Genomic DNA, 18,545 nt, shown 5'->3' with positions numbered 1-18,545 from the left:
CAATTTTTAGAACAAAACAGACCTCATGATTCACTACCCCCCAAAACATAAAGAAGACGAGTCTTGGACCCCCATTCACTCGGCGGAAAGGCCCATTACAAGCTTACCGACTAAATGCCAGTATCCGATGGGCCCATGCCGAGTCCGTCGCCCTTCAAACAAAACAGTTCACACGGGGGTTTGATGTAGTCTTAGGGCAAGACGTTTCTCGTTTTCCTTTCATCCACGCACAGCGCGGCCAACTCACCAACAGCTCCCGAATCGACCGCCCGTATACACTCACCCGACATAGCCCACAAACCGCCCCGTCTCGGGGAGAAACGTCTTGCACCAAGACTAGGTTTTATGTTGCGGTCTTAATTGTTACTGACTAGATGCAAAACCCTGCCCCCTCGAAGCGGCTGCATTTGTAGCTTTTGTGAGACTCTGGTTGGGGTTGATTCACGGGAGGGGAGTCAGGGTGGTCTATTTGATACACCCTTGTGTTTTGGTTTACACGGTGGTGCTGTCGGAAATCAGAGAATCTAGTGAAAGTTTGTGGCCTACTTAAGAATGATGTAGGGGCTGGGGGTAGGGAAGAGGGCGGACCTTTTTGTGCTTATAACCTTTAGAGTTTAAAGGCACTGGACACACCTTAGGTTTTGTCAAAGATCAGTATTCCTTATTGGTGTATCCCAAAATTTTGTATGATTATATAATAACAAATCTGTGAACATTTGGACTCAGTTGGTCATCGAAGTTGCAAGAGGACAATGAAAGAAATGAACACCCTTTGCACAAATTTGTGTGCTTTCAAAAAAATCTGCTGGCCTTTTAATATTTGAGTGAGAAATAACCTCTTTCTCAAAACTATGCTTTTTCAGAGGGAGCCGTTTCTCACAATGTGTTGTACTTTCAAAAGCTCTCCATTGCTCGATACCAAGTTAGTTTTTATGCTAACAATTATTTTGAGTAATTACCAATAGGGTCCAGTGCCTTTTAATACATGCAGATTCTGCTGGAATATAAGGGGGATTTGAAGATTTCGATAACCATTGGAAGATTGATTGGTTCATGAGGGATCCACAATGGGGAACATCAGATTGATATTAATGGAACACGTTGCTTTGGATCGGGCGAGTTGGTCTTTAAAAGGGGTTTAAAACCGTTTGTTATACCATGGAGGAAGTACAATGCATATGGTTAGATAGATAATTTAAAAGTAGAATATAATGATCCACACAAACATGCCTCGAAATTGCACGGTTTTCCTTTAACGTCACACACTAACACTGTCGGCCAGTTTATGGAGTCAAATTTTGACTCCACAAAGTGGCCGACCGTGTTTGCTCGTTTTCCTTTAAAGCAAAAGTGAACGTACTGGAATTTACTCTTGGAAAAAAAATCAAACGGTAGAACATGGTATGAACATGGTTTGAAGAAGGAACTGTATCTACTTCCCCCTCTAGCTCCCTCTGGCCCCGCCCCATTAAAACTCCCTACTTACCACCATCATTGCCCCTAGAAGTATACCGACAATTCAGCGGATCAAAACAAACCACTTTGTGCCAATTCATTTCTCTTGACACTTGTAAGTTGTGGAAAAGCCCAAACAATAACATTCAATGGCGAGGAGAATTTAACGTCTTCGTAAAGTCGCCCACTTCTCATCAAGATCGTAAGGCCGTAAAACCTCTCATCGGAACGGCCCGGGTTATTTAAGACGATAGAGGGGACCATTAAAACCCGCCAGTGTGTTGTTTTCTATATAAGTGCCGCAATCTTGGCAAACTTGTTAATGTTTTCACCGAATAATGTCCCGGCACTTACCGGTTGCTTTTTATAGGGTGTGTTTTCATAAGCTGAAATGGCAGCTTTGTATAAGTTGCGATTTTGCACATAATGACGCATCTCTTTTGTGCATCTCGATTGCGTCTCAGAAAGGTTTCTTTATTCTCTGAATTGTCTGAGGAAAATACCTGCCCTTTATCAGTCGATTGTGTCACAAGAATTTGGGTAAATAATCCAAGTATACTGTCAAACAAATTCCACGGATAATTACCTCCTTTAGACAAGGTATAGTTTGGCAATGTTTAGCAGAGAACAAACATCGTTCATTAAAGGCCGGGAGCTTTCATTTTGGATACCATTTAGACTTGATTCAAGTCCCGTTCTCTCGTGCGAGAGATCCCTAAGTTTATCGTTAGGCGATGGGGACTGGACATAAAAGGACTCTCACGGGATTGAGACTTGAGTCAAGTCTAGAAACCACTGGACTTCTCCTGTTGTTCCTCATGGTGTAGCCCGCAAAAAAAAAGCTCATAAACATGCAATGCAAAATGCTAAATATTCAAAAATACTTTTAAAATACATGGAAGTTTGTCAATGTTTTGCAGAGAACAAACTTTGTTCACCAAAGGCCGGGAGCTTTCGTAAAGGGATACGGGACTCCCCGGTTGTTTTTCATGGTGTATCCCACCAAAAAGCTCCTAAAACATGCATTTCAAAATGCTTAATATTCAAAACTACTTTTAAGATACATGTAAGTCTCCAGCTTGTTACACTGAGAAAATCATTTATTGACTTTTGAACTTTATCCTCTGCTCAATTTGACATGGTTTGTCCCATAAAAGAGCTTATAAATGGGATTGGGCCTGTGGAAATCATGATCGTCCACATGTTGCATTTTGTTAACCCATGCTTGAAGATTACGAAAAGCAGGCAAAACCCCAAATCATAATTGTGAAAATTGGTACAAGTTAAACGTTACTTTTGCTCTAAATCAGAACCAAAAAGTTGTACGGCCATAAATAGCGTCTACTCCGGTAGAATGAAAGTGTAAGACTGGGTGTAAGACTGACGTTTTGTCAAATTGTGCAAATAGTTCTTTCCCAGTTTTGAGCAGCGTCGATGTAAATCACTCGCAAAAAACTGAAAACCTTCTCCTATTTTCTGTCAAAAGCTCCCGAAGTGACTTAAAACAGAACACAGTGCCTATCAATCGACACAAAACGTATGAAAACCCTGTCATTAAACGTCTTAAAGAAAACATTGTTCTAGTGGTTTTCAAACAGTCTTCAACTGTCGTAAATTTTCGACGAAATTGACGGCCATCAAAGCAAACCACAGCAACAAAAGCAAGTTTACGATGCTGCCTTTCTGGAAAATCCGACGGTTGAATATACGACCACCACACGTCAGTTTCAGCCCACAAAGTACGCTGCGAATTTTCTATAAAGAAGCAAAAATTGGAATTACCCCCAACACTTGAAAAAATGGACGATGTTGTTGAGATTTCTAAAATTCTGAAAGTCTAAAAAGTAACTTGAAAAAATAGAACTAGCTGTTGCAAACAACTTACAAACCAAAATGACCTATACATGCAAAAAAAATAGTTAATGGTCTGACGTTAAATAGTACTAAAAACTTGTTAAACTTGTTTAAATTCTCAGGCAAAATGCATGCAACTCAGTTGACATTCCCGCCAAAAAGGTAACAAATTTGATATAGTCACCTTTGGTTTATATTAAAAGTTTTCTTAGAATGAGGCAAATTGTTTCGGTTGAAACATTAATTAAGTTCGAAGCTGCAAACTTAAACTCAAACTCGGCAGAAATTTATAGAATTTGTCGACCACAATATTTATCTATAAAGTTATTTAACTTTAAAGCACTGGACGCACTATTGGTAATAACTTACAATAATTGTTAGTTTAAAAACTTGGTAACGAGCGATGGAGAGCTGTTGATGTTATAAAACACTGTGAGAAACTGCTCCCTCTGAAGTAACGTGCTCTCTTAATGTAAAAGATTGAAACAGCACTCTTTGAAGAGCCATATGAAGGACAAAACTCTTTTTCGAGCGGTCTTCCACTCTTTTAGATTGAAGTTTGCATCTTGTTGAGTGATTTTTCACTCTGTCCTGGAGTGAAACCCCTCTAAAAGACTGAATATACCACCACTCTTTTTAAAGAGCGATATGAAGGACAGCTCGAAATGTAAAGAGTGGTGTTTTAACTCTTTTACATTTAGAGAGTAGTTTTTGAGAAAGAGGTAATTTCTCACTCTGCTCAATATGCATCTGAAAGCACACATATATAGGTTGTGCAACAAGGATGTTTTCGTGCAAATTCGATGACAAATTGAGTCCAATTCACAGGTTTGTTATTTTATGCATATCTGGGGTTGCACCAAATGAGAATACTGGTCTTTGACAGTTACCAAACGTGTCCAGTGCCTTTAAAAGCTATATTTACTTTAATATAAAAATAAGTGAAAAGGCCGACAGTTCTTTTTTACCGACAGTGTTCCTCGTCAATACTTTGTGTTAATATCGAACTTGATTCGATGTCGGAAGGCCACACACGCGTCCGAATCCGATCTTTCCCTCCATTTTCCCTTCTTTGGAACCCTTACTTCAAGCCTGAAATTTAATAATTCTTTCTGGCGAACCCAGAGGACTTCGCTAAATGCGAAAATGGAATCTTGATGGAAAGAGTAAACAAGATAATTTGTAAGAGTCGGGTGTCCCGCAAGTTGTGGTCATTTTCCTCCCGGCACGGTGCCGCAATTGTTCATGCCGCCGACACACGAGCTGTGCGTTCTGGCTGCTGTCTAATAGCGAATGTGCAGGGGTATACCATTTCACAGAAATGCATAAGCAGACAATATTTGCTTAACAATTTTCTGCTTAGCAGAAATGGGTTGGGCCCATTTTCATAAAGCTGTTAAGCATTAAATACTTCTTAGCAAAAAGTGAGTGGGGCACCAGTTGCAATACTGTAAACTTTATGGAATTTTGGCTGGTTATCAGTTTTTGTAAAGCAAGATTTTTCTGTGCTTTATAGCAAGTTTTTATGCTAACACTGTAACAGGCTTTATGGAATGAGGCCCACGATACCACTCACAAATTGTATGTGGCACGGTAGTTTGGCTGCTAACCATATTCATGCAAGCATACTTTTTTGTGGGCTACGTTTTGTGCTTTATGCAGCTTGGGCTCTTGCACCCGACTGGGGAGAAGTATTTATGTTTATTCAAGTGACATAAATCAGTTGTTTATCCTCAAATGTTTGTGGTTTTGTTTTCAACTAAATACTGTCATTAATGTTCTTGCCTAAGATGTTTTGGCATTAGTCAGAACGTCAGACAAACTATATGGCAGTTGTAAACTTGCGGGTAACATCCATGTATAAGACTCTTTCGGGAGAGGTTTTGCCTCTGAAAAAACGGGTGTGGTCTCGAACAGTAAACTCTGCTCGTTTTCAAGAGAAATCACACAGTGCAAAGCTTCAAACACCACTTTTAAAGGGTGTATGTACTTTTTGTAGGACAACAAACACAATGTCCACAGATTTACATTAAACTTACACAGTTTGAAGATAATGATAGTAGAAAGCTTCCCTTAAAATATTACTTGCTGAGGTGCTGTAGTTTTTGAGAAATTAGTAAAACAATGTCATGAAAATAATTTTCGTCTCAGTGATCAAGAGACGAAAATTATTTTAGCATGTAAAAACGTATTTTCATGACATTGTTTTACTAATTTCTCAAAAACTACAGCACCTCAGCAACTAATAATTTCAGGTACGCTTTCTACTATCATTATCTTCAAACGGTGTAAGTTTAATGTAAATCTTTGGACATTGTGTTTTGTGTTACAAAACGTACCCAAATCCTTTAATGTGAATGCTACTAACATACACATTCGCAAACGCTCTCCAAACTAACATATGAGTTTAACTTCTCGTCTGTATTACTGCATCTCGAAAATATAAGCAAAGTTCTCCTGTCTAATATGGTTTGTTGAAAAGAATTATGCTTGCACTGGAAAGTTATGTTCGTGTAGACAAAAAAGTTTTGCGATCGTCCCGAGTGAACGAGTTTTTAAAATAGTTTACCACCTCGGCCCGACAAAAACCCAAACATTTGTTTCGCTTTTGATATAATTATACATTTCAAATTGTTCCCAAAACCTTGTTGTTTCTACAGCTACTCGATGTCATAAGCATTCATTTTCATGAGTGTGAAATTGAAAAGTTGATGTCGAAGTTTATATGTTGTTATTTTTGATAAATCAACCTCACAAATTAATAGTTTTAAACCCATCAAACGGAACTATTTAGCAGCCAACATAAAATATTAACAAAAGTCAGTTTCTATTTACTGTGTTTTTAACCCGAGCTTTGATGATGGTGACTATAATGACGTTAACATCAGACAAACTCTGCTTCAAAATGCCACCATCTAAAACAATTTGCGAATTATCTCAAAAACAAACACCAGATATCCCCCCAAATAAAAAAAAAGGTACCGAGAAAAAAAAGTATGCCACGGAGGCAATCACTCTCATCCAACGTCGATTAAATGTGACGGTAAATTATTTATGACATAAAAGGGGGGTAAAGAAGGGAAAAAAATCCAATCAAATTGCGACGTTATCATTCTATAGTCGGGAGGACTACGGGAGACCGTCAGGAGCGGCAACTTGAAGCGACGCCGCCGTGAATTCCGTCCGGCACTGGGGAGTTGTAACAGTCACACGGCAACCAACACCGGAACAGCATGTAGCCCGCTCAAACTCAAATTAAAAAGGACGTCTTGATATTAGTATTTTGTTTCTATGTTGTAGGAAAAGTATATGACTGTGCTTTTTTGTCATAGTTGAATTGAAACACCGCTGTAGAAGGCCAAAGTTTAATAGTAACGTGAAGGTTGATACAGTTTAGCGAAAGTAACACAAACCTTTTCTGATTTCGCTTTTTAACAAGTTTTCGGACAACCGCCTTGCAAGAGATGAACAAAATATACAAGGAATGGTCATCTTATGGCAATTTTTCATGTAAGAAGTAATTGTAGTTTGTAGATTTATTTTTGTTATATTGATTGTGTATAAAGTTTGTATTTGTAATCGAGGTTCGATTTCACACAGAGTGAAAGAGTGATCTTTAGATAAGCATCGATCTTATAAAATGCAAAGTGTGATATCGCAAAAAATCACTATGGTAATACCACGTTAACCCATCTTCAGACACACCTTATTGTGATTTTGTAAACCTTTTTTATTTTAGAATAGAATATGATGCAATTTGGTTAAAACTCATGTACTCAGCCCTAGAAAAACAATATTTAGAGGGGGAAAAAACCCGGTGTGAAAGTATAAAAAGGGGCCGAGGCTAGGACACGTTATAACTCACACCCATACATAATATGCCTGTCAAACTTTGTAATGGAAAAAGCACCCCTAATTTCACCCAGAATTTTTTTTTCATCAAAAGCCAAATTATTTCGAGTTGGGCTGTTTTCATGGAAGAGCCGTTCTGTACTGCTGCAGCTGTAGAACTACATGTGTATCTATTCGTGCCATCTCAAAAAAACCCACTTCTTGCGTGACAGTCAGAAAATGTAGACTGATCAAAACACCGCCAGAGCTATCCGATAACGTAGATTACCAGGCGCAGTGTCGTTGCAAGGCACAGGTGCTGCGGGTAAAAAGCGCCTTATATCACCCTCACCTGTACAACTTATCCAGGTGAGTCGTCGATTGGTCTGACATGCCCGCCCTCCCCGCCCTGGGCAGTCTAAACAAACATCCTCTGGAGAGACTAATGGCTGGGCAGCTAGAGTTTCTTGAAGAGTGCAGATGTGCGTGCGTGTCTCCTCGCTGAGGGGGGAAAACAATTACGGGGACATATTTAATGGGATTCGAATATGGTCCAGATAAATGCAATTGGGCTGGGCGTTGAGTTGAGCCGTGTGAGGATGAGATTCTAATGGCCGAGATAGATGCAATTGGGCGATGAGTTGAGCCGTTGGGGGAGGGGGTTCTAATATGGTCCGGTTAAAGGAACACGTTGCCTTGGATCGGTCGAGTTGGTCTCTGAAAAGCATTTGTAACCGTCTGTTATAAAATGCATATGGTTAAAAAGGTGTTTTAAAAGTAGAATACAATGATCCACACACATTTGCCTCGAAAGTGCGTGGTTTTCCTTTTACTCTGCGAATTAACACGGTCGGCCATTTATGGGAGTCAAAAGTTTGACTCCCATAAATGGCCGACCGTGTTTGTCAACGAGGTAAAAGGAAAACCACGCAATTTCGAGTGATATTTGTGTGGATCATTATATTCTACTTTTAAAATATCTTTCTAATCATATGCATTTTATAACAAACGGTTACGGACGCTTTTCGAAGACTAACTCGACCGATCCAAGGCAACGTGTTCCTTTAATGCAATTGGGCGTTGAGTTGAGCCCAGGGAGGTTGGGTGTGGCGAAGGTGCAGGGTGTGGGGGACGCAGCGAAAATAGGAGGGCGTAAAAATGATACTGCACGATCATTTTGCAAAGATATTCTTCATATAAAACTGTAATTCACAATGCATATTCATGAGCATAATTAGAACAAACTAGGCCATGCAATAATAAAAGTATACAAAGCAACACTTTGAGCAAACATTGGAAAATTGTCAAACTGTTTTCATACAGGACTATTGGAAAAAAAAAGGCCGTTTGCAAACTGCTTACCAATTAAAAGGACTGGTATAACTGCAAAAAAAAGAAGAAAAAAAGGAAAAAAAGTAAACGGCCTGACGTTTCGACCCATAGCAGAGTCTTTCTCGAAGGCTAAAATACAGGATTACATGTAATCAATACAAAACCAAAGATTTCCCAGAACTTCGTTGGTGTTTTCTTTTCACTGATAATATACGGGCATGTATGCTTCGTTTTTGAAAGGGCAATGGCGCCAAGGCACTTTCTCCTTGGTAAAGGGCACCCTATGAGGAAGTCAGGAGCATTTCAAGGGCACCATGGGCCAAGGCAATGACCAGGGGCACGGTGGCAATCGCATTTGTTACCCCCGTGAATTATCAAGCCTGAATATAACCAAGTTCTCATTTCCCCCCGATTCTTGTCAGGTTTTCGAGAGACCGCTTTTGCCTACGCTACCTTTTCTGCTGGGGTCTTATACCAAGTGACTCGGGCATGTAGTATGGGGCAGCTACGGACATGTGGATGCGACACGCGGGTCAAAGGGGAGGACGTGGACTTCCAGTGGGGCGGTTGCAGCCACGATATCCAGTTCGGTACCAGTTTTGTGGAGGAGTTTCTGGACAGTCGAGAGAAAGGACGAGACATGCAGTCCAAGATGAATCTTCACAATAACAGAGCTGGAAGAATAGTAAGTGTTATGTCATCAGTTGGTATAATACCTCCATGGTATAATATAACTTTGCACATGACGTCAGTTAAGAAGGGCGCCCTCGATCGACCAGAAGTCAAAAGAAGGGTTGTCCATCCTGTGTGCCGCGCGTCAAAACTGCGTGTTTTCAATTGTTTCATCCCCGTTTTCCTCTAAGATGACCGCGTGACGTCAATGCATAGAGTCCATTAATTACCCTTACAATAAACCAAATTTAAATGACAACAAGTTATTTCTATATTCTGTAAGTACTTTTTTCTTATTATTTCCAACACGAACGGTTCTTTCAGCACATTCTCTTTAAATTTACACGTCAAACAGTTCCTATTTCCGTTTTGAAGTTTAACCAGATGGTGCTTCAGACATCTAACTAATTTACTCATTTGTTTTCACATCGAACAAGGAGCTGGTCCTTTGGTTCAAAGTTGCACTTGATACATGAGCATTCACTCACCAACACCAAGTACTGCCAACACCACTTCTTAAATAATAAGGAACTGGATATTATTCACCCGTGAAGCAAAGCCACCGATAATCTTTCTTCTCAAAATTTCACGTGGACATAAGTTCGAAATAGGGCATGAACGTTCTGGACACAATACTGTATATTTTTATTTTAACGAAAACAAACTTTCTAATAAATTCTGACCAAAAGGTCACAGATAAAAAAATGAGATTTTATCCAGATGAAGCCCAAACTCTCAACCCACCCCCTCTCCCCATCAAAGAGTTCTTTACCAAGGCCACCCTGACAGTAAAATAACCGCAAACTCCCCGAGTTCAAACCCAAGACCAAGAAAAACTCCTGAAAAACACAAAATTAAAGTTTCATCGAAAATTACTGATGACAGGGTCATCGCCGAGCCTCGGCCCCGGGGGACTATCAAACACCGATCGGTACAAATTTGGAGTCCATAAAGGTGGCTCGCCATTAGGCATTATAAAACAGTAACACAAATGTTAGAGTTTAGATTGTATTAACTTGAGGTTTGATCGAAACTAAAAGCGGAAATCCGAGTTTTAGTTCCGGTTTTACACATCAAGTGGGTGTGTAGTTTACTCGTAAAGTTTATTGCCAAATATAAATACAAGTGATATAAGTTAGTGATTTCAAACAATACGTTTTTATGCTATACAAAGCAAAACATTATTGTCAATTATTTTGAAATGGATTTGAGCAGGCTTACTCCTTTTGATAATTGTAAATGAATAATATGTATGACATGTTCATAATCTTGATCAGAATAATCTCCAGATTTTCACAATGAGCACCCTTCTCTTTCAGGATTGATTGAAAGAATGACAATTTTTTTATACAAACAATCGGTATTGAGAGTTACTTTTTAATCTAAAAACAATGAATTTCAAAATACTGTACTTTTTTTGAGAGACTTTTGAAATCAAAGAGGAGTGGGTTTCGTGGAGTTGGGATTGGAACGGGGTTGAGTGGGATTGGGTTAGGTTTTGGTGGGCTTGGATGATGTTGTGTTCGGTGGGGAGAGATGGGGTTGGGGTTTGTTGGGGGGGGGGGATTGGTCCGGGTTTGTTGGGGAGGGATTGTGTTTGGGTTTGGTGGGTAGTTAGTCAGGGTTTAGTGGGGAGGGATTGGGTCGAGGTTTAGGGTGAGATGGGGTCGGGTTTTGGTGGGTTGGGATGGTTGGTGGAGTGCTGGGGTAGGATGGAGACGTGGTTCGTTTGGGTGGAGTTTGGTGGGTTGAGATGGCGTTGTGTCCGGTGGGGAGGGAGGGTGGGTTTGGTGGGTAGGATAGTCAGGGTTTTAGTGGGGTGGAGTGGTTGGGTACAGGGGTCGTGGTGCGTTGGGGTGGAGTTTGGTGCGGTGGGAGATAGGTCGGGCTTTGGTAGGGAGGGATGGGTTGGGGTTTGGTGCGGGTGTAATGGGGTTGGGAGTTGGTGGGATGGGGTTCGGGTAGTATTTGGTCGGGGTTCGGCGGTTAGGGTTGGTGCAATGTCACCACTTTCCCGGAAAAATGCACATTCATCAGAAAAGGGGGTCAAGATCAGGCCAATGGAGGTGATGGTCTTTTAATACCCCTCAGGTATGAACCACAATAATATTATTAGACCTATTATTAAATTTGACCGTGGGTCATCGCACCTTCCGGTACCGAGCCAACTTCTGTTTCAAACAACACATTTTCGTTTAGTGAATAATAAACTAGTTTCCATAAATATTTTGATCAGCTACGGATGAAGAAAAGAACCCCGGGGTCAACTCACCATACAACAAGGGTTTCGTCAAACCGGACACTCACCTGAAGGCCCTCTTGGAACCAGATGGATCAAGCAAAACGGTTATTAACTTGTTATAAAGTAGCAGGTTCTTTTCGAAGCCGATAAATGTCACACTTTGAAGTCTTAATGTGTATTGAGTTTGGCTTGTTGATTATCTCTATGGGGTTTCGCGTGTAAAGCAGTCGCCGTGGTTTGACGGTAACGCAAAGGTGCGGCTGGTATTTGACGGCGGTTTAGTATCAGGATGGTTTGAGCGAGACGGAATTCTTTCATTGGTGACTAATTGTTGCTAATATTTATCCATGAGAAAATAGAAGTAGCTGTTGAAAACAACTTACCAATCAAAATGACCTATGGTAAAAATGCAAACTAGTTAATATTTATCAAAATAAGCTTGTTTCGACGAAACTAGTGTGGATAATTGAATGAATGCAACTTACTCGTCTCGGTGGTATGAAATAGCGGGGGAAATATTTCACTGTGAGGATTTTTGAGCCCGCAACCCTCTTCACTTATGTCTTGACCACTTGACCATTGAGATTTATTACTATAAACTTGCTCAATTAATAAGTCACTCGGATTCTGATTGATAAAACAGGGAGACCGCCAACCTTTGGGCCAGAGAGCTCATTTGGAAGAGCGATCGCAGGTACGTTTATCCGGAGGTCGCAGGTTCAAGTTCCACCCTTTTCAAGTTAATTTTGTGAACCTTCCCCCCCCAAAAAAAATAATAAATAAATAAAAAAATAAAATCGGTACAAGTCAAATTGACAAATTGTTTTATAAACAATATTATTTTACAGCCGTATATGGTGAGTATGCCGTCAGAAAAGCCCAGAGTCAAATGTATTTCTGGGTTTGCTGTAAATTTTGTATTTCAACTTTCACCAAATCAAATATTTTCACGACGTTAAGACTATTTTTCCGTGGGTGGGTATCTGACATTAACAACATTATATTATGGTGAATGAGAACACTATTTATTTGCACTCTTCGTTATATTGTTCATCATCAATCACAGGCAACACATTTCAGCTAAATATTTTCACGACGTTAATTCTTTTGTGGGTGGGTGTGTGAGATTTTAACATCACCAATTTTATGGTGGAAAGGAACACTATTTATTCGCACCCTGCATTATTTTGTTCATCATCAGACGCAGGCATCAGTTTTCCTGGTCGACCATCAGCTGAAAAATATTACGGTTTAATGCCCTTTCTCACGGGAAGTCAGAATGTGGCAATTTTCCCGGACCTTTTGTAGTTGCCGGCATTCATGGAGGTTTCGTGCTGGGTTGATAGGCTTAACTACCCGGTCACCCAGCCCACGTACACGCGCTGACACCGCTGGGTGTCCGCGCGGAATCTAAACCACGCTGTTCAACTTTTCAGAAACTGTTTTTGTTTTACGATTTGGGATTGGTTGGTTAAAGTACAAATAGAGGTCTTGCCAGTATACTGTGTACCTTATAAAACTCACATTAACAGTGTATAGTTAGGTTAGCACATTGCACAATTTTATGCCTTATCATAATGCAAGTGTCCGGGTATAAACAGCGAAGTAAAGGTTTTAGCAAATTTCAACGTTTTTCATAATGGCGCCAAATCGTCATGCAAGTGTCCCGGGCAATTATGTGTTCAAATATACCACGTGATTAGTATCCAACCAATCACGGTGTTATTTCAGAGAGGACTAAGTGGGTTGAACGGATCAAGTCTTATATGAAAATGTGAAATGAACATTTTGAATATTGTGCATTTTGCCTCGAGTGAAAAGTGGTCAATAAAGATAATCACTTGGATCTACGGTGTACAATATGTTTTCGACTGGCAGCTTTCTCGCCGTTCACCATAAAGTTAAAGGCAGTGGTCAATTGGTAATTACTCAAAATACTTATTAGCATAAAACCTTTTGGTAACGAGTAAACGGGAGAGGTTGGTAGCATAAAACATTGTGAGAAACGGCTCCCTCTGAATTAACGTAGTTTTCAAGAAAAAAAAGTAATTTTCCACGAACTTGATTTCGAGACCTCAAAATTAGATTTTGAGGTCTCGTAATCAAGCATCTAAAAGCACACAACTCGTGTGACAGGGGCGTTTTTTCTTTCATTATTATCTCGCAACTTTGACGACCAATTGAGTTAAATTTTCACAGGTTTGTTATTTTATGCATAATTATGTTGAGATACACCAAGTGAGAAGACTGGTCGTAGTGCCCAGTGCCTTTAAATCAATATCTGTCGCAAGTGGATCTCGAAAGTGTCATTTCAGGTAGAGACCCAAGTTCTTCAGACAATTCAAAATAATTGTCTGACCTACTAAGCATTTTAAAGAAAAAAAAAAAAAAAAAAAAAAATATTATTCATGTTTTTGCAGGTGGGTGGGCCACACCTGTAGACAATATTGATCAGTTGTTCCGTCTGGATAATTCTCATCACATGTGACAATGTTTCTCTCACAAATTTGTATCAGCACATGCAATACCTTTCGCAAACAGTGCTACCCGCAATCACACAATAGGTGGTAATTATTTCAAATTTTGCCAGGAATAAATTCTTATTTTGAAGCCACACAGAAGTTTATACTGCTTTTATGTATATAGGTCATGTAAATGGATTACAACATTATCAGGCTACCCATGCATCAAATGATGTCTACTTAACTTTGCTTTATCGTCACACTGAGGTTCTTGAGAGAACATTTTTAAAACATCTAGGGTGGCCTAAATGTTTTGCTTTTGGGCCAATTTTCACCCAGTCCGTCATGTATTCGCATAGCCATCTTATGCTCTTTTATATCGTTGCTGTACCCTCTGCTAAAAAAATGGTGTTTTTTCTTTCATTATTCTCTTGCAAATATAAAGACACTGGACACTATTGGTAATTGTCAACGTCTAGCCTTTACAGTTGGTGTATCTCAACATATGCATAAAATAACAAACCTGTGAAAATTTGAGCTCAATCGGTCATCAAACTTGCGAGATAATAATGAAAGAAAAAATACACTTGTCACACGAAGTTGTGTGCGTTTAGATGGTTGATTTCGAGACCTCAAGTTCTAAATCTGAGGTCTCGAAATAAAATTCGTGGAAAATTACTTCTTTCTTGAAAACTATGGCACTTCAGAGGGAGCCGTTTCTCACAATGTTTTATACCATCAACCTCTCCCCATTACTCGTCACCATGAAAGGTTTTATGCTAATAATTATTTTGAGTAATTACCAATAGTGTCCACTGCTTTTAATGACCAATATTGAGTTCAAATATTGACAGATTTGTTGTTTAATTATGCATATTTTGGGAAACACCAAGTGAGAATACTGGCCTTTGACAACCACTAAAGGTGTCAGTCGGTTTCCTGTGGTTGTAGTGTCTTTCATTCAAACACTTAAATTGGACTATTATTTCTTTTTTTCTGATTAGGCAGTCGCAGAATACGCTGTCAAGAAGTGTAAGTGCCATGGGATGTCAGGAAGCTGTGAAGTCAAGACGTGTTGGATGCAGACACCCCACTTCAAGGAAGTCGGAGATCGTCTCCTTGTGAAGTTCCATAACGCCAAACGAGTGGTGGCGCGAAACAGCATCGGCGGTGGCCTCGGACTGGCCAATGTGCCGAGGAGAAAACGCAAGAGGGCGCCCCCACCTCCGCAGGACCAACTTGTGTTTCTTGAGGACTCTCCTAATTTCTGCAACCCGGACGGGGAAATCGGCATATTCGGTACCAAAGATCGCTACTGTAACCTTACAAGTGATGGAGCTGACCGCTGCGATACCATGTGTTGTGGCAGGGGCTACAATATCAAACTGGAGAGGCGGACTGAGTGGTGTAATTGTCAATTTCACTGGTGCTGCCAGGTCAAATGCCGACAGTGTAGCCAGACAGTCTGGGTCAACACCTGCAAGTGAGGATACCAGTTATAACGGTGACTTTGTAAATGGCAAACAAACACTAAACGTAGTAGTGCAACCTCGTTTCCCAGGGGTGATTGATCTAGCTGCGCCATTACCTTTTCCAGCAACCTTTGCTCGCCTAATAGTGCTGCCCATGGTAGCGAGGCTAAAAGTAGTGTAGCCTGAACATCTGACGTCACACTTCGAGGCTCGCGAATAACGCCAGAGAGTGGCCTCTGGCCTAGGTCAATCCCCATCCATAAATTATGCACATTTCACCTAAATTCGTTTTACGTAGATGCAAGTACAAGTTAGTGTACTGTACATAACACACATGTGGACACTGTACACAGACGACCGAAATTAAGCTTTCCATATCTGTGTTTTGATTCGGTGATGTTTGTCAACATTACCTCCGGCCAATCAAAACAAAGCTATAGAAAGCTTTTGTCACTTCATTTTTATCCAATGAAATCACTGGTTCTAGAAAGCAAGTACCTGACGTATTTATCCTTGCGGAAAAAGCAGGTGATCAGCTTTATGTGATCAGCTTTATGTGATCAGTGAAAACAGCAGAGGGCGTTGTTCCTTAAAGCAGTAGACAAAAGGGGGCGAACATATTTTTTTGAAAATTGGAAATCTTACGTGATGCTATGAGTTACTATGCAATGCGTAGAATATAATATTTATGTGTGCAGTATGTATAAATGTTACTATTTATTCACTAGGTAAGGTTTAATGTACAGGGTAAGGAGATTTTAAGAGTGAAAGTTAATACACTGAGTAAAAATGATAATGTAAATCGAGAAGAAAGATGTTAAGTAAAGCGATTTGCGGCCGTCAATACGTATTCGCTTTTTAGAGGAAAGTTTAGCTAATCAGCTTTTGCAAAACCTGCCTTTCCAAGACTAGTTTAGCTTATCAGCGAAAATCAGTGGTCGCTACATGCTCCACGAGTCTCAGATTATATGTACACAACATCATTGACCGGGTGGCTGTGTGTTCACTAATGTAATTGGACGCCATGTTGAAACTCGCCCACGATACCACCCTAACAACGCGTTAGGGCCTACTGTATATTTTCGACGCAGTTAATTTTCGAAAGAAGTATACAATGAACAAAGTGACTTTGTGGGCATAAACAAGCTTTATGAATGTTACTTAGACAACAACCTTTACTTAATTCATAAAATACGTCACATTTTGTACAACTAATGTGATATATAAAGCGTTTTTGTTGGTTGCGAGATTCAAAATGGCCGCCACTTAAGTGTGACAAATTCACGGTCTTGTGCAGACGTATAGGATCGGTCCGATTTCAAGTTGGTGTAGAGATCAGTGAAGATAATCACACACAAAAAGGTGAGATTCACAAGGTCCATTCTGATTATTTTTCACAGTTAATTACACTTTAGTAAAAGCAGTGGTTAATAATGATGTATTTATATTTTTGTGTCAATAATAAAATACTATGCAAAGTACATACTTTTAATGACTTAAGTAAATTGTATCATTACCATTTTAGATCATGATATCATAATTATTAGTTTATCAAAAATATTTAGTTGAAATTATTGACACCTAAGTTCAGGTGTGTTTACAAATAATTATTATAAATAAAAAAAAAGCATTCTTGTACATAGATGAAAAATTAATTCAACACATTATTGGGAAGTTATAGGTGTTATACAGGATTGGTAAAAGAATAAAAACATATTGTTTAGTAGTCTGAAAGATTGCTGATTATGAAGTTCATACTAGGATTTTTTCTGTGAAAATAATTCCCTTTGAAATTAAAGGAACATAAACAGAATTGGTTTTTGCTAACAAAACAGTTGATATCATCATCATTAGACCGTGTAAGTTTTATGTCAATCTGTGATCTTAACGATTTTTGTTTTTTACCAATTCTGTAACGTTCCTTTAGTTCAAAATTGCAGGCTATCTGACAACCTTAAAAAAAGCATAAACGGCTGACAATAGGGAGGTTAAGCTGCACGTTACGCAAGCAAATGCGGTATACGTGTACGTCAGAAAATGTTGTAAAAATCTCAAGTTTTACCCATACGTGAAGCTACCACCATTTTCACGTTAGGTTCGTACGTGCAGACGTCATACGTGTACATGAAATAAGCCAAAAGGGGTGACTTCACCAAGAAATTACACTTTTTTATACGTTCACGTTCACGTTCACGTTCACGTTCACGTTTTTGCTCGCATTGCGTGCGGCCTCCCTAGGTTTTCACGGTTTTCTCCGCTGACCCGGACAACGGATTTTCACACTTTTTTAATTTATATATAACACAATTATTAACACTGTCTGCCATGTAACTATTTGACTATTTTGTCAGCTCACAAAATCATATATAATACCGCTATTGAGAAATGTTGATATTGGAAAAGTGGAATTTGTAATGCCCAAACTTTGGACGGGTGTTCACTTTCATGAATAGGCAGTAAACTAGAGTTGCTTTTAAAAACATTTTGCAGTGTCACATGTTTGGCGGGTAACAAGCTACTCGTGCTCATTATAGCAAAAAAGTAGTTTCTTTAATTATTCATAAAATATTACGTAATAAATATCATCAACTGTATACCATTTCAATGCCTTATTAACTTTACACGGTGTGTTTTAATAAATTCTTCTTGCCAAAGTAACTTTTTGTTAGGATTTTGTAAAAAAATTATTGCAGAAGTTTTGATTGTTCACACAAAAGTCGTCAGAATAAAGACTTATTTGTACATAAAAGAATAAACGTCCGTTGTTGTTCCTTACAAGTGCAGTTGACTGTTGTCCCGTGTATAATTGTTTTAAATGCGGGCCTAGTGTCGTAATTTTCTTTTAAGGCATTGGACACCATCGGTTATTAATTAGCATAACAACTGACTTGGTAACGAGCAATGGAAAGCTGTTAATAGTATAAAACATTGTGAGAGAAACGGCTTCCTCTGAAGTTACGTAGTTTTTGAAAAGGGGGGCAAGTTCTCGCTCAAATATAAGACCCGAAGAAGTATTATGCATTCAAAGCACACAAATTATTTTGTGCAACAAGGCATTATTCTCCCCTAGCAACTTCGATGACCAATTGAGTCAAAACAGATTTGTTGTTTTATGTATAATTAGTTGGGATACCAGTGAGAATACTGGTCTTTGTGTCCAGTGCCGTAGCGCGGGTGTCTGTAGTCGTCATTTTTGAAAAGTAGGCCCCTACTCTAATGCATCAA

General features: G+C 39.4%; 1 protein-coding gene across 3 annotated transcripts in view; it reads left to right on the top strand.

The window, feature by feature from the left end:
* LOC139940051 (protein Wnt-10a-like) overlaps window positions 1-18,031 on the top strand; it is a 39,950-nt gene extending 21,919 nt beyond the window's left edge. For all 3 annotated transcript variants that reach the window (XM_071936264.1, XM_071936263.1, XM_071936262.1), the window contains 2 exons: window positions 8,895-9,157; window positions 14,853-18,031. In XM_071936264.1, the coding sequence (XP_071792365.1) occupies window positions 8,895-9,157; window positions 14,853-15,335 (746 nt within the window). In that variant the 3' untranslated portion in view covers window positions 15,336-18,031. The remainder of the gene's footprint in view (window positions 1-8,894; window positions 9,158-14,852) is intronic.
* The last annotated feature ends 514 nt before the right edge of the window (window positions 18,032-18,545 follow it).

Source organism: Asterias amurensis, chromosome 7, assembly GCF_032118995.1.
Source record: "Asterias amurensis chromosome 7, ASM3211899v1".
NCBI lineage: Eukaryota > Metazoa > Echinodermata > Asteroidea > Forcipulatida > Asteriidae > Asterias > Asterias amurensis.
Note: the sequence above shows the minus strand (reverse complement) of the source record. Positions and strands in the feature narration are given on the sequence as shown.